The sequence below is a fragment of the Bubalus bubalis genome, chromosome 3, assembly GCF_019923935.1.
Source record: "Bubalus bubalis isolate 160015118507 breed Murrah chromosome 3, NDDB_SH_1, whole genome shotgun sequence".
In the NCBI taxonomy this organism is placed as follows: Eukaryota; Metazoa; Chordata; class Mammalia; order Artiodactyla; family Bovidae; genus Bubalus; species Bubalus bubalis.
This window is the reverse complement of record NC_059159.1, coordinates 18,901,516-18,922,982: the sequence shown is the minus strand read 5'-3', so window position 1 is coordinate 18,922,982 and position 21,467 is coordinate 18,901,516. Positions and strand designations below refer to the sequence as shown.

At 58.6% G+C, this 21,467-nt stretch overlaps 2 protein-coding genes across 6 annotated transcripts; one reads left to right on the top strand and one right to left on the bottom strand.

Moving 5' to 3' along the window:
- Positions 1 to 2,366: 2,366 nt before the first annotated feature.
- On the top strand, positions 2,367 to 9,495 carry GRN (granulin precursor). The gene is made up of 13 exons (XM_006060547.4): positions 2,367 to 2,520; positions 5,229 to 5,373; positions 5,491 to 5,616; positions 5,734 to 5,818; positions 6,514 to 6,626; positions 6,725 to 6,860; positions 6,976 to 7,070; positions 7,308 to 7,431; positions 7,705 to 7,802; positions 7,894 to 8,139; positions 8,370 to 8,603; positions 8,706 to 8,936; positions 9,026 to 9,495. Exons 2-13 carry the CDS (start codon positions 5,236 to 5,238, stop codon positions 9,161 to 9,163), a joined length of 1,764 nt encoding a protein of 587 aa, XP_006060609.3. The 5' UTR covers positions 2,367 to 2,520; positions 5,229 to 5,235; the 3' UTR covers positions 9,164 to 9,495.
- A 115-nt stretch (positions 9,496 to 9,610) lies between these two features.
- On the bottom strand, positions 9,611 to 19,783 carry FAM171A2 (family with sequence similarity 171 member A2). 5 transcript variants are annotated; one of them, XM_044938894.1, is made up of 9 exons: positions 19,534 to 19,644; positions 16,650 to 16,764; positions 15,964 to 16,191; positions 15,642 to 15,734; positions 13,004 to 13,162; positions 12,731 to 12,910; positions 12,510 to 12,626; positions 12,258 to 12,429; positions 9,611 to 11,616 (listed from the first exon to the last, which is right to left on the bottom strand). In XM_044938894.1, the coding sequence occupies exons 3-9, from the start codon at positions 16,106 to 16,108 to the stop codon at positions 10,143 to 10,145; spliced, it is 2,340 nt and encodes a 779-aa protein (XP_044794829.1). In that variant the 5' UTR covers positions 16,109 to 16,191; positions 16,650 to 16,764; positions 19,534 to 19,644; the 3' UTR covers positions 9,611 to 10,142. The 5 variants fall into 5 exon arrangements, with proteins under 5 accessions (XP_044794829.1, XP_025135773.2, XP_025135775.2 ...); XM_025279988.3 differs by lacking the exon at positions 16,650 to 16,764 and having other exon boundaries at positions 19,534 to 19,783; XM_025279990.3 differs by lacking the exon at positions 16,650 to 16,764 and having other exon boundaries at positions 12,258 to 12,384; positions 19,534 to 19,782.
- Between the last annotated feature and the right edge of the window lie 1,684 nt (positions 19,784 to 21,467).

The following is a 21,467-nucleotide window of genomic DNA, read 5'->3' as shown; positions in this document are numbered from 1 at the left end:
AAGTGACTGCTTCTAAAAAACTTCAACGCATAAATCCCCTGATCTTTGGGTAATCCACCGATGCTGGGAAGTCAGGTGACAGCATTTATTAAAAGTATATAAAATAAAGGAGGCGCTGCATGAGGGACACTACTGCTTTCATGGAGAACATTTGTGATCCTTCAGAGAGGGTTTCTTAGCCTCAGCACACCCGACATTTTGGGCAGAATAATCTTTGTTGTTCTTCCCTGGTGGCTTAGATGGTAAAGAATCTGCCTGCAATGCAGGAGATCTGGGTTCGATCCCTGGGTCGGGAAGATCTGCTGGAGAAGGGCATGGCAACCCACTCCAGTATTCTTGCCTGGAAAATCCCATGGACAGAGGAGCCTGGGGGGCTACAGTCCATGGGGTCACAAAGAGTCGGACACAACTGAGCAACTAACACTCTCAGTCCTTGTTGTGGGGGCCATCCTGTGCATTGTAGGCTGTTCGGAACATCCCTGTGTCCTGCCCACTAGATGCCAGTAGCATCTCCCCACAACTGTGACAATTTAGAATGTCTCCAAACACTGCCTAATGTCCCCAGTGGGCAAATCACTCTATTATGGATTTTGTGATATTTGTTTCAGTCATTATAGGAGTGTTTTTTTTCCTCTTTGTGTATTTTTTTTCTGGTTCCGTGTAGTCATGATTATAGGTTCATGTATTGATTTGCCAAACATTGCATGGTATTTGTGTATCTGTGCTTGCTGTGTCCATAGAAGCATATGGATACATGAGAATAAGCATAGAGTCACCAGTATACAGAATAGTCCTGATTCTCAGCAGGAGCCTTATCCGCCTTTTGGACCCTCTGCGGGCCCAGGCTGAGCACCGCTGTCACACCGTCCTTCAACTCCGCCACTTCTTCCCTACACAGACTCCCACCACCCCTGAGTCTGCCTGTTTGTCCCCAACCCCAGCCTCACCCGCACCCCAAGCTCTCTGCTTAACCTACAGTGCTTCCCATCCACTTGGCAACCAAACACTGCCCTTCCTCCAAGTTACGGCATCAGGCTTCCTCTAGTATCTCCTGGTACATCTCCCATCACCCATCTCTGCCTGGGCCAGGCCCCCTAAAGGGCACCGAGCACTCTAGCTCCTGCTACTGGTGAATTTGTTCTGTGTAGTTTATTTTCTCTCCCTCACTGGCTTCCCTGGTGGCTAAGATGGTAAAGAATCTGCCTGCAATGTGCAAGACATGGGTTTGATCCCTGAGTTGAGAAGATCCCCTAGAGAAGGATCCCCTACCCACTCCAGTATTTTTTCCTGGAGAATTACATGGACAGAAGAGCCTAGAAAGCTACAGTCCATGGGGTCGCAAAAAGTCGGACACAACTGAGCGACTAACACTTTCACTTTGGGGCTTCCCTGGTGGCTCAGTGGTAAAGAATCTGCTTGCAGTGCAGGAGATGCAGGAGACTGCGGTTTCATCCCTGGAGAAGGGAATGGCAATCCACTCCTATATTCTTGCCTGGAAAATTCCATGGACAGAGGAGACTTGTGGGCTATATAGTTCATGGGGTCGCAGAGTCGGATACGACTGAGTACACACGCGCGCGCGCGCGCACATCAACAAGTCAGTTCCTGAAAGGTAGGGCTTGGCTGAAACTAAGGAGCTACTTCCGGTATGCACCCACACCCACAGTCAGCCCAGGCTGGTGCCACACACCCAGCAACTCCACAAGTCCACTCCACTGAACCTGGCATTCAATCCCTGCCCAAGGCTGCCCTTCCATCTGGTTTTCTAATGCTTTTCCCAATACCCGCTGGTCTAGCCCCTTCTCCAACCCCTCTCCACTTGCCACTTATAATCCTCCCAGACTCAGCTTCAAAAAGTGCCCCCAAGGTGGCACTTTTTTCCTGCTCAGATCTAACCTACTACCTCTTCTCTACACACACCTGAAGCACCTGGAACACGATTCTCCAACCCCCTCCCCATCCCCTGCTGTGAGCACCTTGAGGAAAGGGCCTGAGGTCTGTTTATCCTTGCCCTCACAACTCTCCTTCAGTCCCCTTTGGGGCCCGGCTGCCGAGCATTAAATCTGCATGGGATGAACAGAATAGAGACAGGATGCACAAATGTTCTAAATCCAAGAGACACCCCTTAAACGCTCTTGAACGCACCCATTAAGGGACAGATCTCTTGGCTCTCAATGTCCCCGAAAAGGAGCTGACCCTCGGGATGGGTTAACAGAAGGCAGCGGGCACCCGCAAGCAGGCTGAGCCGGCCCAGGGCGTCACATGATTCTCCAATCACATGATCCCTAGAAATGGGGGGTTGGGGAGAGAGAGGAAGGAGGGAGGGGAGTGAATTGAGTAGGAAAAGAAACACAGGATTCCAGGTTGGCCCCGCCTTTACGTCGACGAGTAGCCAATGGGAGCGCGACATTCCGGACACCTGACCAATGGAAATTGAGGTGGGTGGGCCATCGAGCCGAGTGGCCCAAGTGGATGAGCTGCCTGACTGCTGCTACCCAGCGATCGCGGACCCCGACGCAGGTAAGGAGGGTGGACTTCGCTTGCTCCTTCCCAGGGGCCCAGCCTGGGGGACGTGGGAGATGGGGCTCCTCTGGAGTTTCAGCGGGGATACAAAAAAAGATTCCCTTATAGAAACTCCGATGCATCGGAGGGAGTTTTATGGGTGATGGGAGTAAACAGTAATTGCAGTGACCCGCATTAGAAGGTGCTCTCTCTCTCCAGCACCCCTGGAAGCTGCAGCCCCTTCTCCCAAAGCTGAGATCACTCTGTTCTTGAGTCGACTCCGCCCCCGTCGGCAGGTGCTGGTAGTGGTGCTGGTGGGCAGTCCCCGCTGCGGCTGGCAGCAAGCGAGGCGCCCGCCCCGGCCCCGGAGCTCAGAGGGCTGGGAGTGGGGCTTGAGACCCTGGCCTCCTCAAAGACAGCAGGGACTCGGGAGTGGTGATTGAACCCCTGGGTCGTGTCTGACTCTCTCTAACTTCCTCTCGTGGGGCTAACTTCCGCCTCCCCCGGCCACTTTTTCCTGCTCTCTCCGCTCTTGGGTTGGCTCACCTTTTGGGAAATCTTTCTCCTGGCACTCGAAGTGGGGGGCTGCCACCTAGTGGAAGATGACGGAGCTGGGGGCTTGAAGAGGCTCCTCTCCTCCCTCTCTGTAGTGGCAGTGTCGGGTGGGGGTGAGAGGTCACCACTTGGAACCCTACTGAGATGAATTGGGTTCCCTCTTCCCCATTCTAGTCCGGAGTGTGTGTTTTTGCGCGTGTGCATACATGTGTATTCAGTAGAAGCGTACACTATTCCGAACCTCAGGATACCCAGGAAGAAGGATGTACCTAAATGAATCACTAGGGTGCTGAGTAGTCAGAGATGTGTGCAGACAGGCATTCCTTCTGGTCAGGGCAGCCCAGCGAGCCTACAGAGGGTTATGGTTGGACTCCTAAAAAGCAGGACGGCCAGCTCCCTTTCCAGGGAGCTGTGGGCATTGGGGAAGAGAGTGAAAGGGGCCAAGGTCCAGGACCAGTCTTCTTCAGCCTCACCTGTACAGGAGATAGGCTCCTGGGGATGGTCTTTGAGTTGGAGAGAGGGCAGTGAGGAAAGCCAGGTGAGGGAGAGAGGATGTGAGTGACCCTGTGTGTGCTATTCCCTGCCACACAAAGTGTGCAGTGTCCACACTGAGAACTGAGGCCTAAAAACATGAAGCAACTTCTGAGGCCTTCCTTCTAGCACTCATGTGCAGTATCCAGACAGCCCCTGTACCCCACATTTCTGTCTGGGTCCAGTCCACTTGCCCAGAGAAACATTTCTATCCCTCTTCTCTGCTTGGACACCAGGCCTCTATCCTCCTTGGGTTTGGGGTGTGGGGGGGGTCCATTCCCAGGCACTGTCCATGGTACCACTTGTGAACCCAGGTCCAATATACTCTGGAGCCATCAGAGCCTGTCATCTCTATGTCTTGATATATGACATGGGTGGGTTACTTCCTATCTCTGAGCCTCACTTTGGATGGTTGTTACAGAAAAAGAAAAGAAAATACATAGAATGTTGTCACTGGCTTCTAAAAGGTTCAGCACACATGACTGTTTTGGCCCCTCTAGACAGGGTAAGATCTCCTGGGCCTGCCCCATTGAACTAGCAGGGCTGGCTGAGCTTGGGGGAAGAGTTGTTCAGGAAGTGAAAGGCCACTCCCCTTCAGAGAATGAGGCTTGCTTCCTTCTGCTGATGCAGATGGCAGCCTGGTGGGCACACATTGGGCTCTCTACATGCAGCTGAGTTTCTGCTCCAGGATAGAGAGAGGTAGAGGGGAAGGGTGGTGGGTATGTTTGAAGATCCTGAAAGGGCCTGGTGTGGGGCTTCCCCGGCAGTCTGGTGGTTAAGACTCCGAGCTCCCAATGTAGGGGGCATGGGTTCAGTCCCTGATCAGGGAACTAAGAACCAACATGCTGTATGGGCATGGCCCCACAATTTTTTTAATTAAAAAAATTTTTAAAAAGAAAGGGCCTGGTGGTATTGGGGGCCCATGGAACACAGGTGCCCCAAAGGTTGACCAAGCCTGTGTGTCTCCTTTGGATGGGGAGGGGACAGTCAGCGGGCACGTGGTGGCTGGCCTTTGGGGAAGGCAGCCCAGACTCCGTCAACATCATACTTCCTTTTTCACAACTTTCTCAACCCCGTGGTTGATCATGTCATCATGTGACCTCCCCTCCCCTGCCAACAGGCCTTAGCAGAGGGCAGGTGTGAACACAGCACTGGGTAAGAAGGCAACTGGAGGGGCTGGCTCGGGAAGTGAAACCCTGGCTTTCCTTCAAGGGGAGACCTCATTTCTGTCTTCCTAGGGCAACTAATGTCTTTCCCACCCCCATGGAGGTGGCTTACGTCCCCACAGCTCAGGCCCACAAAACCCACAGGTCTTCCGGACTCTCACATACCCACATCTGCACACACTCAGCCACAGAGATTCAACTGTTAGGCCATGTATTGGGGACACAGATTCACACACGTACTCACGCCAGCATTCATGCTCATGGATATACACTCGCTGGTGCATGTGTGACCCCCGCACAGGACACACGTAGGAAGCTGAGCCTCAAGCCCTGCATCTTTCTTCCTGCCCGGACAGGCTGTTGTTGTGGAGGCTCAGATGGTCCTGGGCCTTCGGCAGGGGGGAGTGACTGGTCCCAGAATCAAGGGTGACGTTGGCTTAAGCCAGTTGCCAAATGCCTCTTGGCACTTTGCAGGTGGACCATGTGGACTTTGGTGAGCTGGGTGGCCTTAGTGACAGGGCTGGTGGTTGGAACACAGTGCCCAGATGGTCAGCTCTGCCCTGTGGCCTGCTGCCTGGACCCGAATGGAGCCACCTACAGCTGCTGCAATCCCGTTCAGGTGAGTGCCCTATGGCCCAGGCAAAGAGCTGGCAGCCTGAGATCCGGCCTCTTGGATTGGCCATAGGAGCGGGCCGAGCTCAGGTCCTTCGATTTATCTCCTCGTCTCGCTTCCCAGGACCAGCGGCCGTCTGTGCTGAGCCAGCGTCTGGGCCGACCCTGCCAGGCTGATGGCCACTGTGCTCCTGGCTACTCCTGCATCCTCACTGTCTCGGGGACCTCCAGCTGCTGCCCGTTCCCAGAGGTGAGGGTGCCATTAGGTCTATGGAGAAGCTTGGGTCTGCATTTACACTTTTCCTGCACTCTCCCACCCTCCCAGGGAAATGGGCCTCGGTAACCAAGGCACTTCTGTGTCCCATAGGCTGTGTCATGTGGGGATGGCCGCCACTGTTGCCCCCGGGGCTTCCACTGCAACGCTGACGGGCGGTCCTGCTTCCAAAGATCAGGTGCGGCAGAGGTGGAGGTGGAGGGCAGGGAGGTGGGAGCAGAAGAATCTGGAGCATCCAGGAGTCCAGCCAGCAGAGTGACCTTGATTCCTGCCTTTGTGCCCTCATTTGTATGACATCTGTACTAAGCAACACCCCCCCACACACCCTGCTCTGGACAGAGGGGCGCGTAGGGGTCAGAAGAGAATGCAAGAACCCAGGCCCAGGACCAAGCACTGTGGGGGTGAGGACAGGCCAAGTTGAACTGTTTTTTGTTTTTTTTTTAAGATTTTTTTTGACATGGACCATTTTTAAAATCTTTATTTAATTTGTTATAATATTGTTTCTGATTTATATTATTTTGGTTTTGCTTGGTTTGAGGCATGTGGGATCTTAGCCCCCTGACCAGGGATCAACCCACACCCCCTGCATTGCAAGGTGAAGTCTTAACCACTGGACTCCAGGGAAGTCCCAAAAGCTGCACTGGTTTAATGCCTACCCAGTCAGTGGATGCCCTTGCCCTGAGGCATGTTGCTGGCACGAGGACTGGCTTGGGGGAGAGTGAGTTAAGAGAGCCGGGGGAGCCCTGAGCCCTAGTGCCAGCCCCTGAATCCTCCTGTAGCTGGGCTGGAAGGCACTGGCGCCAGCAGCTCCTTGAGTGATGGGGGGAATGACAGTCACTGACTGGGCGGAGTCCTGGGTAATCCCGTCTACAGATACCAAGCTCCTGGATGCCGTCCAGTGCCCCGACAAACAGTTCCAGTGCCCCAACTCCTCCACGTGCTGCACCATGCCTGATGGCTCCTGGGGATGCTGCCCCATGCCCCAGGTACAACTTTGGGAAGATGGAGGGTGGCGGGGGAAGGCAGTGTGGGCAGAGGAAGGGGTGGAGGGAGCAAAGACAGAGTCAGGGCCATCTCTTCTCAGGCTTCTTGCTGTGAAGACAAGATACACTGCTGCCCCCATGGCACATCCTGTGACCTGGCTCGTGGCCGCTGTCTCTCTGCCACAGGCACCCACCCCCTGGCTAAGAAGATGCCTGCACACAAGACTAAAAGTTCAGGTAAGGAGGTATGAGTCTGGGGTGAAGAGAGACCTTTTCTAACTCCTAGCTGGAGAGAGCTGGAGAGACTGTCCCCTCCACTCTGGCTGCCCCTCACCTTTCTTTCCCCTTCCAGTGATCTTATGCCCAGATGGACAGTCCCAGTGCCCCGATGGCTCTACCTGCTGCGAGCTGCCCACTGGAAAGTATGGCTGCTGCCCGATGCCCAATGTAAGTGAGGGGCTATAGTCAGCTGGACTGTGTGCCCGCAGTCACCTGGCCTGGACACCCACCTACCTACCCAGCAGTGACTCCAGGGGGTGGGGCTGGCTGGCTGGCAGCTGGGAGCCTGACTGCTCAGGACTCATGCCACCCCCTAGTGGTAGACTTGGGGAACTGCCTGCTGTCAGCCTGGCTGCTCCCTGCACCAGGGAGACTGGAAATCCCAAAGACCCTGCCCTCACCCAGGCCATTTGCTGCTCCGACCACCTGCACTGCTGCCCCCAGAACACTGTGTGTGACCTGACCCAGAGTAAGTGCCTCTCCAAGGAGAACACTACGGACCTCCTCACCAAGCTGCCCGCACACACAGGTACCAGGGGAGACCGCAGACCCCATTCTACCTACACCATGAGGAGTGAACAGATATGGGGGTGGGGACTGACTGCCACATGCATGGAGGGGCTGAAGCAGGGACAGTCCCCTTCCATCCACACTGGGCCTCGCCTTAGGATCACTTCCAGGGGTGGCCTGAGCCGTACCCTCCGTCCTCCGCATCTGGTTCTCACTGTGGAGCTGGCAGAGGGAGGGCACCCCCGAGGGTCCCCAGTGCCACTGCTGACCTGCCGCCTCACCTGTCTCACAGTGCAGGATGTCAAGTGCGACATGGAGGTGAGCTGCCCAGACGACTACACCTGCTGCCGCCTACAGTCCGGGGCCTGGGGCTGCTGCCCTTTTGTGCAGGTACCGAGGAGTTGGGAGTGGCCCGGGCTGAGCAGAGGGCGGCCACCAGCCAGTCCCCCCAGGCCCACCGTCCCCTCTCCCGCCACCTTAGGCCGTGTGCTGTGAGGACCATGTGCACTGCTGCCCGTCCGGGTTTAGGTGTGACACAGAGAAGGGTGTGTGTGAGCAGGGGACCCGCCGGGTGCCGTGGATGAAGAAAGCCCCAGCCCGCCTCAGCCTGCCGGACCCCGGAGCCGTGGAGGGGGATGTCCCCTGTGATAACGTCACCAGCTGTCCTTCTTCCACTACCTGCTGTCGACTCACGTCTGGGGAGTGGGGCTGCTGTCCTGCCCCAGAGGTGCCTGGGGAGGGGGCTGATTTGGGGGAGGGGGGCAGTGTCCTGGCCTGGGCACATGGCCAGGCTCCTGTTGCCTTGCTCTTCTACCTTCTGCCCAGCCCATGGGGGACCCCAGCTCAGTCACAGTCATGCCCAGCTGGAGGAGCCGAGCAGGAGAGGCAGGGTGGGAGCTGCAGGGGCTCAGGGCCCAGAGTAGCTGCCTAGACCACCCTTTTCTGCCATCTCCGCAGGCTGTCTGCTGCTCGGACCAGCAGCACTGCTGCCCGAAGGGCTACACGTGTGTGGCCAGAGGGCACTGTCAGAGGGGGAGACAGGTGGTGACCGGACTGGACAAAGTGCCTGCCCACAGGGCCTCCCCGTCCCACCCCAGAGACACGGGCTGTGACCAGCACACCAGCTGCCCGGTGGGGCAGACCTGCTGCCCGAGCCTGAGGGGGGCCTGGGCCTGCTGCCAGTTGCCGCATGTGAGTGCCCACCTGCCCACTCCTGGTCAGAATGGGGGCCCCGTCTCAGGTGGGAGGGAACATTGGGGGGGTGAGTGTGCGAGGCCCCTTTGTCCCCCGCAGGCCGTGTGCTGTGAGGACCGCCAGCACTGCTGCCCGGCTGGCTACACCTGCAACGTGAAGGCCCGATCCTGTGAGAAGGAGCTGGACCTTGCGCACCCTGCCCTCCGCCTGGCCAGCGGCCCTCCTGTGGGCGTGGGGAACGTGGAGTGTGGGGCGAGGCACTTCTGCCACGATAACCAGACCTGCTGCCCGGACAGCCAAGGGGGCTGGGCCTGCTGCCCCTACCGCCAGGTCAGTGCCACCTCCCACCCAGGGGCTGGGTAAGGGCCTGGGCCGGGTCCTGCCACATCCAACTCTCGCCCCCTACTCTGACCATCAAGGGCACCTGTTGTGGGGACAAGCGTCACTGCTGTCCCAGTGGCTTCCGCTGTGGAGCCAGGGGGACCAAGTGCTTACGTCGGGAGGCCCTGCGCTGGGACGCTCCTTGGAGGGACCCGACACCGAGACAGCTGCTGTGAGGAGGGCCTGAGGACTGAAGACACTTGGCAGCCCTCAGGACCCTGCTCAGAGGGTCCCCACTGCTCAGGCCTCCCCAGCACCTCTCCCCCACCACATTCTCCCAGACCCCCTTCTGAGTCCCCCATCACCCTGGGAGGTGGGGCCTCAATCTAAGGCCTCCCCTATGCCAAGGTGGTGGTGGGGGGGCTGTGGCAAAAGCCACGTTTCAAGCTGCCATCCCCTCCCCCAATTTCTGTCAACTCTGTGGCCAGGTGCTCTTCCTATCCACGGGTGTGCGTGCGTGCGTATGTGTGCGTGTGAGTGCGTGCTGCAATAAAGTTTGTACACTTTCTTAACAGTGTCTGATTTGGCCACTCTGCCTGCCCTCCCCCAGGAGGCCCCTGAGCCAGGGTCCCCATCCAGTGGCCACATTCCCCAACCCCAGACCACAGAAAGACACAGAGCAGTTCATCTCACGTTTTATATTTGCTGTTGCCCACAGTGATCCCATCACATTACTCCCTAGTCCCCGGAGCCGCCCCAGCCTCCAGTCCTGTGACATCGCAGCCCAGAGGTGGGCCAGTCAGCAAGCAGCACCCCCTCCCCTCCCAGGGGTCCGCTAGAACGCCCCCTCCCTTCCCGGCCCTCAGGCTAGCAGCTGAGGCCTCGTTGCCCCTCCTGCTTTCCCACGATAGAGCTTTCTATGTACAGCCACGTTTATACAGGCACTGCTTCCCCCCACCCAGCCCTCCTCCCCAGTACCTCCCATCGGGGGTCTGGTCCCCCCTCCCTCACCTCCCTCTCGGAGGCAGACACGGGTCCCTCCCAAAACATTACCCAGCACATACCACCGGACAGCTCCGCAGGGCCCCGGGCCCCTTTCCAGCCGGGCTGGGGGCTAAGGGCGAGGGCCCCCGCGGCCCCCCGGAGCGCGCACCCTGGGGGCGGGCCCGGGCGGAGGGGGCGGGGGCCGGCCCAGAGGCGGTGCCAGGCCGGGCGCTACTTGACGTTGAACACCATGAGCGGCCGCTCCTCCCGCCGCTGCCACGGGCTCTTCTTGTCGCCCGCTTCGTCGCCCACCTCCGCCCCCAGCTCGTCCTCCGGGCTGGTGAGCGAATCGCGCCGCAATTCGCTGGCGCTGCTGCGAGAACTGTCCCCGCGGCTGCGGCCCCTCCCCCGGGGTACCGTGGCCGCCCGGCCCTCGGGCGCAGCCACCTCGTCCAGCAGCGGCGTCAGCGAGTTGTCCTCCGGGGAGCAGAGGCCCGTGCGGCTCTCGCTGCTGCTCGGCTCCGTGTCCTCGCTGAGCGCCAGGCGCGGGGGCGCCGGCGGGGGCGGCGGGGGCGGCGGCGGGGCTGCGGCCGGGGCGCGCTCCCGCTCCTCCCGCAGGGGCCGCCGGCGCGCCGGCCGCGCCTCGTGCACGTCGACGCCCGAGTCCAGGCTGGCGTCCGTGCTGCGTCCGCCGCCGCCCGCCTGCAGGTCGATGTACGAGTGGCGCACTTGCGAGTTGGAGCGCCCGTCGAGGGACACGAACCAGGCGCGCGGGTGAGGCTTCACGCCCAGTTCCAGCAGCTTCTTCTCGGTCAGGGCCTGCAGCTCTCCGTTGAGCTGCGCCATCGTCGACTCGTTGAACAGCACCGGGATGGTGACCGAGCCGCTGACCGGCGCCGAGCGCCCACTCCCCCAGCCCTCGCCGCCACCACCCCCGCCGCCCTCGCCCCCCGCGCCCGAGTGGCCCGGCATCAGAGGGCGCTGGGGGTCGGGCTGGGGAAAAGGACGTGCGGGGCCGGGGGCCGCGCCCTCGGGCGGGGCCGACTCCTCGCCTGCCCCCGTTGCGCCCGCCTCGCTGCCTAGGCGCACGTAGTGCGCGGGGATCACCAGGGTGGGCATGACGTTGCGGTAGACGCTGTCCTTAAGGTGGTCGATGGAGCCACAGAAGATGAGCTGCCCAGCCTGGCTGAGCGACGGCGGCCGCGCCAGCTGGTCCACCGACTGCGACAGCAGGAAGTCGGGGGTCTTGCTCTCGGCCGCCCCCTTGTGGCCCAGGTAGTGCTCGAAGGGCGGCGGCGGCGAGGGCGGCTCCTGCAGAAAGGCCGGGGTCCCCGGGGGCCCCCGCCGGTACTCCTCCAGGCCTGGCTCCAGCCCGGCGGGACCGTCGACGGAGCGGGCGCCCTTGAGCCCGGCGCCCTCGCCCCCGCGGGCACCCGTAGGCTCGGCGGCCGGGCGACTGGCGGAGCGCGGCTTGGCACGGAAGAAGTCGTCCCGGGAGCCGGTCAAGTCCCGTGAGCTGGAGAAGGCGGAGTGGAGGGGCCCTGGAGGTGGAGCCTCGGGGTCTCCCGACGGCGCGGGCTCCAGGGATCCCCCACAGATGAGGTGGAGTTGGGACATCGAGGTGGCCTGGTCTCGTTTGTTACCGTCAGAGGGGCCGGAGAGCTGCAGCTTGCGATGCTGTTGCCTCGGCTTCAGGCAGCGCCTCCTGGAGACACGGGGGGCAGATCGGGGTGTCAGGAAAGGGTGCGGGTCCCTGACCCTGAAGTTGGAAGATGGGTTTGGGTATAGTTGGAGGGGTCCTAACAATGCCTGGGACTCAGGAGAGGATGGGGAGCCCAGGTGGGTCCTGGGAGAGGTTTGTGGACAGAGTTGGGAGTGTCTGCGGGAGGTCCAGCAGGCAGCGGTATCCATCTGGGTCCCACCTCGGGGTAAACCGCACTCCGTGGTTCATGGCAGGTGCAGTGAAAGCCAGAGAGGAACTTAGGCCAACCAGGGGCATGTGTGGCCTCAGGTCCCCTGGAAGTGGGGACTGGGGTGGTAGAAGCAGCTGTGGATGGTCTCTGGAGGGGCCTGGCCTGCAGCTCCTGCCTCCTTTCCCCCCAACTTCTCTGCAGCTCCTGCCTCCTCACCCCAACTTCTCTGAAGTCACCAGTCTTTCTGTCTTTACATATGCATGTGCATATGCATTGCCTTCTTGGCAGCACCTTAAGAATCCCAGTGGTGTTTTATGCATCTCTAGGGCCCCAGCACCTAGCTCAAGACCAGGCATGGAGCAGGCCTCAGGCCATGGCTGGAATGAGGGGGCTTGGGCATCAGGAGGCAGTGGGAGGGGATCGGGGCACTCACCGACAGTAGTAGACAAGCAGACACAGCAGAATGAGTACGAGCAGGGCCAGGGCTGCCAGGATGGTGAGCAGGAAGATAGTGTGGTAGGTGCCGATGTCCTGGATGCCCGACGTGATGGTGACCAGCCCTATGCCAGGCGAGGGCTTAGCATTCCCAGGGGTGGCTGTCCCTCCTGCCGTTCAGAAGGAGTCCATTCTCCCCGCCTCCCCTTCTAACACCGCCCCCGGTCCCTGCTGCCCCCTCAACTCTTACCAGCCGTGGGGGAGGCCATGGCGGCTGCCCAGTACCCCAGCTGAGGGGAGACGAAGGTCCAGTAGAGCTGCCGGCCTTCCTTTCGGATCACACCTGTGCCGTTGCGTACCCACAGCCCTGGGAGAGGCAGGGCTTTCAGCATACTCAGTGTCCCCAACTTGAGTCCCACTTTTTTCCCCAAACTCCAGGCCCTGCACACACATCCCCCGCCAGGCACTCACCACTCTTGGGGTCGAACCTCCAGGCTGGAATGCTGGTGCCCACAGCGAGGGCACGAGGTTCCGAGGGCACTGGCAGGGATAGGTGAATGGGGCCTGAGAGCGGCACTTCTGTCCCGTTACCTGCCAGCAGGTGCACGCTCACAGCGGCCACGGGCATCAGCTCCAGCCAGGAGCCGTTGCCTGCAGGAAGGGGACACAAGGGCTGAGGGCTAAGTCCTGGTGGTGGTGGGGCATGGCAGGGGGAATCCCTTCCGTGGCTGGCACCCAGAATACCTGAGCTGGAGGCCTCCGTGCCCAGGAAGGCAGGGAAAGCCCGCATTTCCTGCTGGGTGCTGGCAGGTGTGAGTGAAGCCCAGAGCTGGCTGTAGGTAGAAGTAACGGGCAGGCGGGCAGCCCGGCGCTGGAACTGCACCCAGGGCTGGGAGCGGGCACCTGGAATGGAGAGAAGGGCTGCAGTGGCCTGGCCAGGGACAAGCTGCTCCAGAGACCAGAACAGAAAGCAAGTATCTGAGGCAGGGGTCCCCAACCTCCGGACCACGGACAGTACCTCCTTGTCAGATCAGCAGTGGTGTTAGATTAGGAAGAAAGTGCACAATAAAGGTATGCATTTGAATTATCCTGAAGTCACCCCCAAGCCTGGTCTGTGGAAAAGCTGACTCCCACAAACCATTCCTTGGTGCCAGAAACGTTGTGAACCACTGATCTAAGGAGAAGGGGAGCCAATGGGTCAGAACACGTGGGAAGGCCAGGGAGGGTGGTAACTTGGGGAGAGAACTGGGCAGGCTTAGAATGGTAACTTTGAAGGGGCAGGAACCTGAAATCTGCTCCAGTAACTACTAGACACACAGGGCTGTTAAGCACTTGACATGTAGCTAGTGGGACTGGGGAACTGCATTGATTTCTAACTCTAAGAAGTTTAATGAATTTTTAATTTATTCAAATTTAAATAGCTACATGTGGCTCCTGCATTTGACAACTTAGGTTTTGGGTGTGTGTCTGTCTGTCTGTCTTGAAGCAGAGGGAATGTATAAATAATATTCCAATATAATATGGTAATGGCTAACATTTACTAAGCTTTAAGATATGCTGGGCACTGTTCTAAGCAGGTTACTTACATTAACCCCTATAATTAGCACAACAGCCCCTGAGGTAGGCGCCTTTATTATCAGCCCCATTTTAAAGATGCAGAATTAGAGGCAGGAAAGGTTCAGTAACTTCCCCAAGGTCACTGAAGCCTGATCGAAGCCCAGGCAGTTGGGTACCAGGGCCCCTCCCCTCACTCACCATTACATCCTGCCTCCCTCTTGAAATAGCAGGGTGCAAGGGGAGCTTGCCCTGCCCATCTTGGAAATAGTCTGTGGAGCCCTGCAGGGTGAGTAAGACTCAGGCAGGAAAAAAGTGGGAAGGAACTTCTCAGAGGACTGACAGGAGGAAGGCCTGGGGCATGAGGCGACTGGCTGGTTGGGGGAAGACAGGTGACTCGAGTGGGAGGCTAGCAAGGCAGCCAGCAGTGCACAGGCTCCTGGAGGGCGCTGCCAGCTTTGTGAAAGAGTCTAGGCTTTCTACGGAAAGCAGTGGGAGCCGTGGGAGGGCTTTCAGCTAGGGGGCAATGAAGGGTTCCTCTGGCATTTTAGAAACCTCCAAAGATATTTTAGAAGCCTCTGGTTCAGGATCAGAGAGGAGATGAGCAACCAAGAAGAGTAATGTAGGGACAAGGATTCAAGCTAAGAATATAAATTGGGGAAGGGAGGCACCCTGTTCAGAACCCACGTTGGCTCCCCAGTACTAGCCAGATGGAAGCTACCCTCTGCCTGGCTGCGTCAACCAGTCTACACCAGGCACCCCTCCTGTACAGCCAGACCAGAGCACCCTTACAGTCCCTTTCTGCCCCTGCATCTATTTTTTGGGGGGAAGGGGCAGGGGGCGCTGTGCTGGGTCTTCTTGTGGCTCATGGGTTCTTCGTTTCAGCTTGTGGACTTTGTCTAGTTGCAGTATACAGGCTCTAGAGCACATGGGCTTAGTTGCCCCATGGCATGTGGAATCTTAGTTCCCAGACCAGGGATCGAACCCACATCCCCCGCATTGGAAGGTAGATTCCCAACCACTGGACCACCAGGGCAGTCCTTGCCCCTGAATCTCGATTCTGCTCCAGTGAAGGTGCCTTTGCTCCCTCTTCATGAGCCCACTTGCCCCACAGCTCCCTTCGCCAGATCCTCTCACCCTGCTGTTGTCCCACGTGGAGGTCCTCTCAGTATTGAACACAGCTGCCCTCCACTCCACGGCCCTGCCTGCTCTGTAGTTATTTCAGGGTTTGCAGCGTTCTGTCTTTCTGTTTGTCAGTGAACTCCACAAGGCGAGGAGCCAGTTAGCTCTTCCTCACCATTGTCCCCCAGCATGACACAGTACCTGGCACAGCACAGGGGCTGCAGCAAGTATCAACTGGGTGAGACCAAAAGTCTAGGGGTGGACAAGGTCCACTGCAGGATTGCTCCAGGCCTCGCACTTGATAGGTGTTCTGTGTTTGTGGATTGACCCTAGTATCGAACATAGTCGGGCACCCAGTAGGTGCACAAGAAGTGCTTGTAGATCCACTGAAGACAAGGTGGCAGGAAGTAGGAATTCTAATGGTAGAAGAGGGAGAACAGAAACCACGAGAAGCCCCCCAAACAGCAAGCATTTATTGACCACCTTCTGTGCCATTTTTTGCCTGCCTGATACCATTTAATCCTTAGCTCAATTTGACAACATAGATCCTATCAATATTCACATCTTACTGAGGAACTAACTGAGGTTCAGAGAGGTTAAGTGACTTGCCCAAGGGCACCCAGCCAAACTGTGGCAGAAGGGAGCACTCTGTACCCAGGTCAGGGAGTGGGTGGAGGGGAGGGGACTGGAGCAGGGAGAGTCTTACCAGGAGAGCCCAGCAGGATGTGCACCAGGTCCTCATAGAGGATGAGGGTGGCCGGCCGCTCAGGGAGCAGGTAGAGGCTGACTGACGCATACACTGCAGGAGGGGTGGCCTGTCAGCTTCAGAGAAAGCCCCCCTTCCCCAGGCCGGGCACTCCCACCATCTGAATCCCAGTGACTTCACCCTCTCTCAGCCCCTTCTGCGTACCCCAGCCCAGGCAGCAACTGCCAGAAAGCCTGCCCCTCCGCCCCCAAGAGCTATTTTGGGAAGGGGCTGATGGGGTCAGCTGCTCCCCCCGCCCCACTCCAGCTGCCCCTGCACTCACAGGGCAGCTTGTCAACACGCCAGGGCACAGAGTTGGTGAGGAAGCCAGGGCGGGCAGCAGTAACCAGCACCCAGGTGCCCAGGCGGTAGCTGAGGGGCAGTGTGGCCACGCCCTCTGAGTCCGTGGTGCCGGCCGCCAGCAGCATCCGGTTTCCAAACACATCCACTGAGGCCCGGGCCAGGGGCACCAGCTCCCCGCTCACATACACCTGCACCTTGATCAGGATCTCTGTGGGCAAGATCGGGTGAGGGGAGTAAGGAGGAGGGAGGGGGGATGAGAAGCCCAGGGGGGGAGCCTCAAGATCAGAAGAGGGAGCTGTGGTTGGGAGTGGCTTTGGGACCCAGGCTAGACAAGGTATTATGAGCCAACATATATAGAGCCCTCATGTAAACCTCACATTAGCCTGTGAGGTAGGCGGTACTATTAACATATTTCATCAAGTCTAACACATGCACATTTTGACATTTTAACATTCTGAACTCAGGCTGTGCCTAAGATTGATGATGTCATAATTCTAATCAGCATTTTTTTTTTTGCTGGCACATGAAATAATGGTGTATCTTACAGTCAGTGATTCATTAGACCCAATAAAATATGCTTGTAGCCCATTTTATAGCTAAGGAAACTGAGGCTCAAAGGGTTTAGATTCTTGCCCTACAGTTAAGTGGGAGATCTGGGATCCAAACCTGGGAGTCTGTCTCTAGACCCAGATCCTTAACCACTGGACTCTATGGGAGTGGTGTCAGGGAGAGGAGAGGGAAGGAGAGCTGAGAAAGGATGAATAACCGGCAAACCAGGGATCTGCAAGTGGAGCAGAGAGGAGAGTGGTCAAGAGTCAGTCATTTGGAAGGAAGGAAGAGGAGTTGGGGCAGAGTTTGGGTTCTCAAGAAAAAAATCAAGAAAGGGACACCAGCAGGCTAGCCATTCCCATCATTCAGCCTCTTCCCAGAATCCTGTGCATGAGCCTGTCTCCCTTCAGATTTAGGGACTCACACAACCCCTGAGCTCCAACAAGTACCCCCTGACCCCTCCCCCTCACAGGGACTGCCAGCCCCTTCCCAGCTGGTCAGCTACAGCCAGTCACCATGACAACGCCCTCATTCCTCCCAGGCGATGGGCAGTGAGCTGGGGCCCTGGCAAGGGGAAGGAGATCTGGGGGGCTGACACAGGCCCAAGGGTAACCAGTGTGGAGGGGGCTGGGAAGCGAAGTCTAAGTCTTTCTTTCCAGCCACTTGGCCCCTGGCCCCAGGATGGTCTGGCCAGGATGGGCCTGCAGGTGTCCTGAGCTCAGAGGAGCTGACAGAGGAGGGACCAGGCCAGAGTTGTTCTCATGGATTTGCAGCATCCTCTCTGACCCATAGCGCTAACTCCCCTTTCTACTCGGCGCAGTTCTTCCTCAAGAGCATCCTCACCCCTCTCTTGTTGCTAAGAATGGGAGTAGGTATCTTGCCTGAAAAGGTACAGAGGCCTCAGTGTGGCAGCCCCGGGGGAGTGGGCGAGGTGCTAGACACAAACCTACGAGAGTCCAGGTGCAGAAGGACGAGCCCGGAACTGCGGGCAGCAGGGCACGAGGAGGCCATGGGGCCTCCCGGTGGAGCCTGACACGCAACAGCGACAGGTGTCTCGTCTCAGGCTTTCAACCAACCCCAGGGCCAGCGCCACGCCTGCCCTTGGCATCCCGTCCAGCTGTTCGCCTGAGCCCACCTCCCTCTCGCCTCCCAGGCCAGAGCCCAACTCAGAGGGTGGGTGTGCATGCACTCGACCCTTTCCTGCTTTCTGGTTCTCCTGGGTACTGACAGCCTGTCCACACTCCCCCTCTCCCCACCACCACCCAGCAGGAATTCTGAGAAGCCAGAGGGGCCTGCAGGCTCCCCACCCCTGCCCCGGGCTAGGAGCAGCTGGATGGAGCAGCTGGGAAGAAGGGACCTGGGAGTCTGGAATATGGTCATTTGAAGGAATGCCTTGGGTTCAAGGGCCAGAGCCTCAGAAAAGGGGAGGGGTCCCAGGGAATAAGACAGGGGTGGGCAGGTAAGGCCTGAGGAGGCATCAGTGCCAAGCTGGGGAGGGGGTGGGCAGGTGCCTAGTAGAGTCCCCCTTTCTCCTCAACCTGGGCCCCAACCAGCAACCTGGGAGAACCCCCTCTTCTGGCTCATTTCCAGCCAATTCCCTGGGCTCCCTCCCTAGGCGTGCAGCTCTTGAGGAAGAGGCTTCCTGAAAAAACAGGGCCCCTTCCTACCTATCAAAGCCTCCACCCCTGCAGAGCGGAGGGGAGACTGAGGCCAGGGAGATCCTTCCCCATTCCTCCAAGCTTGACATTCCACCCAGGATCCGCCTGTCCAGGCTTCAGCCCTGCCCCATTCCAGGAGGAAATCCGACCCCCTCCCTTCATCCGGACCTTACTTCCCTCATCCAGACACCACCCACCCCCCTGCTTTTCCTGCCAGCTCCTTGATGGAAAGGCAGAGAGTAGAGAGCACCATGTCAGGCCGGGATGGGGCTCAGAGGCAGGAGTGGGGAGAACAGTGCCTGGGGTGGTGGGGTCAGGGGCTAGGAGGCAGGCGCAGGGCTGGGGTGGGGTGGACGCCCCTGAGAACCCTGGCATCGGTAGGGAGTCATGGTCTAGCCCTCCCGCCCTCTCCCGTGGCAGGAGCCAGCCCCGCCCCCACCTCACACTCCCACCTGGGCCCGTGAGACGCTGGGAGGGTCTCCTCCACTGCGATGGAGAGGTAAGAGGAGGAAGGGGTGAGCTGGGGGCGGGCTGGGACAGGAGTGGCTGGAGACTTGCTGAACGGGGACCCAGGCACCTGCCCTTCCAGCCGACACTGCCCACAGCCAGTTAGCCAGCTCAGCATGGCTCCTCCACCAACCACAGCCCTGCCATGCGCCTTGAGCTGGGAATCAACGTACCCCTTTTTCCAGACAGCCCCCCAACTGCAGCCCCTCCTCCATCACGGGCCAATCGGTGTTTCTTTGGTGCACCCCAAATTCTGAACCTGGGGGCCGGCGGGGGGCTGTCAGGCTCCAGGGCGAAGAACCCCATTCGAGCAGCCAATCCGCCCACCGTCTCACCCACTCCCCCTTCTCCCCTCCCCCCTTCAAACCCAGCTCCAGGCGCCCAACCCCCGTCCGGGCCCAGGGTGGCAGCCGCTGCCTGCGCCCCCAACCCAGCGGGGTTCGGGAGCGAGGAACCCGCTGGGGGCTGCGGAGCGGGCGCCCGCCCCAGCCCGCCCCTGGGCGGGTGTCTCCGATAGACAATGGCTCAGGCAGCAGCGCCTCGCGGACCAGGAGGGAGAAAAACAAGGCGGGAGGGGGCGGTGGCGCGGAGCCTGGGGACCCCGGCCCTCCCCATTGTGCCTCCCCGAGACCCCCGTCCGGCGGTCTCCCTCTCTCTCCCTCCTCTCCCCTGTAAGCGACGACCCCAGGTCGCCTAGCTCCCCCCACCCAAATCCAGGGAATAGAATACCCCTCAATTCACAAGCGCCGCGAAGAAGGGGCTGGCGGGCGGGTCCCGATCGGGGGTAGTGGGGGTACGCAGGCCCAGGATCAGTGCCCCTCCCGGCCAAGACTCACCCTGCGGGCTGGGGGGCTCCGGCGGCGACTTGCCGGGAGCCCGGGAGGCGCCGCCGAGCAGCAGCCCCAGGAGCGGCAGCAGCCGCGCGAGGACGCTGGGGCCACTCGGCGGCGGCATCGCGGGGCTCGGCCCGGCCCTAGCGGCCCATGGCTCCCGCCCGGCCCCGCTCGGCCGGCCCCGCTCAGCCCCAGCTCAGCGCCGCGCCGCGCGGCTCGGGCTCCCGCTCTGGCTGCGGTGGCAGCTCAGCGCGATTGTCTCCGCCCGGAGTCGCCGCCAGCGCCCCCTGCAGGCGGCGCCCCACCCCCGCGGGCCTCCGGGCGCCGCCCCCTCGATGCCCGCAGCCCACTCCGCAGCCCCCGCTGCGCGCCCAGATCCCTGGCTGCAAGGGAGTGTAGCGAATAGGGTCCGACCACTGGGGTTCTCGGAGTTCCAGAGCCCTCAAAATTGGGTGCAAAATTTGGGTAGGGAGAATTGCTGTTGCTTACAACAAAGAGTTGCTCATGAGTGTCTCCAAAAACTGTCAAGAACTGCGCAGTCCTCTCCGCACAAACAACCTGCGCGGTGCTGGGAAGGTAGGGCGCAGTCCCATGGGGGAATAACCCCGGTCCGGGGGTTCTTGTCTAGCTTCTTCCTCCTCTTGAGTTCTAAGCAAGTTCCTTAGCCTTCTGCTCCACAGCCTTCCTTTAAGATGAGAGTTGTGGTTATCTCTGCCTTGTAGGATTATTGTAAGGATTAAAAGAGATAATGATGTAAAGGGTGCTTTACTGGAGCGCAACAGATGTTGCTGTTGGCTCAGGGTGAGGTTCACCCTCGGGGTGAGGCTCACCACTGCCCAGTAGTATATCCATCCCTGGGCAAACCGAATGATTAGAACCGCACGTTTGAATCCCGCACTGGAAGCTTGCCCTGGCACCCACCAATCTCTCCTTCTTTCCAGTTTCTGGTCATCTTTATCATTCAACTTGGTCAAATCCTCATCTAATCTGCATCTCTCTTCTGGTTTTCTTTTGCTTGTCACCTTCTCTTTCTCACAATATGGTGCCCTGAAAGGGCCTGGACACTTAGGGTAAGGAACTCCCTGTCTCTCAGAGGTCAAGCTTTTTTCCTGGTTAGGTGCCTCTTTTGGGTCTCCTGTCAAGGACACATAATTATGAGCTTGTGAACAAAACCACCTGATTGATTCTTTGTTTCCCTCCCTCTCTCTCTCATTCTCCCTTCCTTCCTCCCTCTATCCCTTTTTCTTTCTTTTTCACAAATTTCCATCTATTCATATTTCCCCCGTCTAATTCTTATGTAACCAATTTTTTTTTTCACAACCTCAACACAGGATTTAGCACTCATTCCTGGTGAATTTCATCTTGTTGGTTTCAACCCAACTTTACAATCTGTCAAGGCTGCCTTGAATCTGCTTCATCACCCATTGTATTGGAGCTGCCTCTCAGCCAGCAGCCATCTGCAGGGTGAAAGCAGCTTTGCTGCCTCCATTCACGGGACTCATGACAATACCAGGCATCCCGAGGATGGAGCTTTGGGATGCCCCCACAGAGATTGCCTCTGCTTTATCAAAATTGTTCAATTTTAAATCCGCATCTCTATCATCCAGGTCACATTTCTGTCTTGTTTATAAGGACAAATGCCAAATGCTTTGCTGGATCAAGATAAATTGTCTGGGGCCATCCAATTACAATGGCCACGGGAAGAGAGGGTTTGGCTGCTATTTAAGGATCATAGCTTAATATTTTCCTAAATGGTCACAGTCACCCATGAAGAAACCTGTTCTGGAACCTGCCATGCATGGATGTCAAATTGTTCTCTTTACATAATTTACCTTTTACCCCTTTGGGTAAAATCAAATGCCAGCAGCTCTTGTGTGGCAAGTCTGTTCATCAGTGGCTTCCCTCAACACTCAGCATCAAGTCCAAAGTTCTTCCCC

Coding starts and splice junctions, on each gene's coding strand:
- GRN (XM_006060547.4), top strand. CDS start 5,236: ATGTGGACTTTGGTGAGCTGGGTGGCCTTAGTGACAGGGCTGGTGGTT. Junction 5,617..5,733: donor GCTGCTGCCCGTTCCCAGAG/GTGAGGGTGCCA, acceptor TGTGTCCCATAG/GCTGTGTCATGTGGGGATGG. Junction 7,432..7,704: donor CAAGCTGCCCGCACACACAG/GTACCAGGGGAG, acceptor CCTGTCTCACAG/TGCAGGATGTCAAGTGCGAC.
- FAM171A2 (XM_044938892.1), bottom strand. CDS start 19,003: ATGGGGTTCTTCGCCCTGGAGCCTGACAGCCCCCCGCCGGCCCCCAGG. Junction 13,163..15,641: donor CATCCTGCTGGGCTCTCCTG/GTAAGACTCTCC, acceptor TCTCCATTCCAG/GTGCCCGCTCCCAGCCCTGG. Junction 12,627..12,730: donor GAGGTTCGACCCCAAGAGTG/GTGAGTGCCTGG, acceptor TGCCTCTCCCAG/GGCTGTGGGTACGCAACGGC.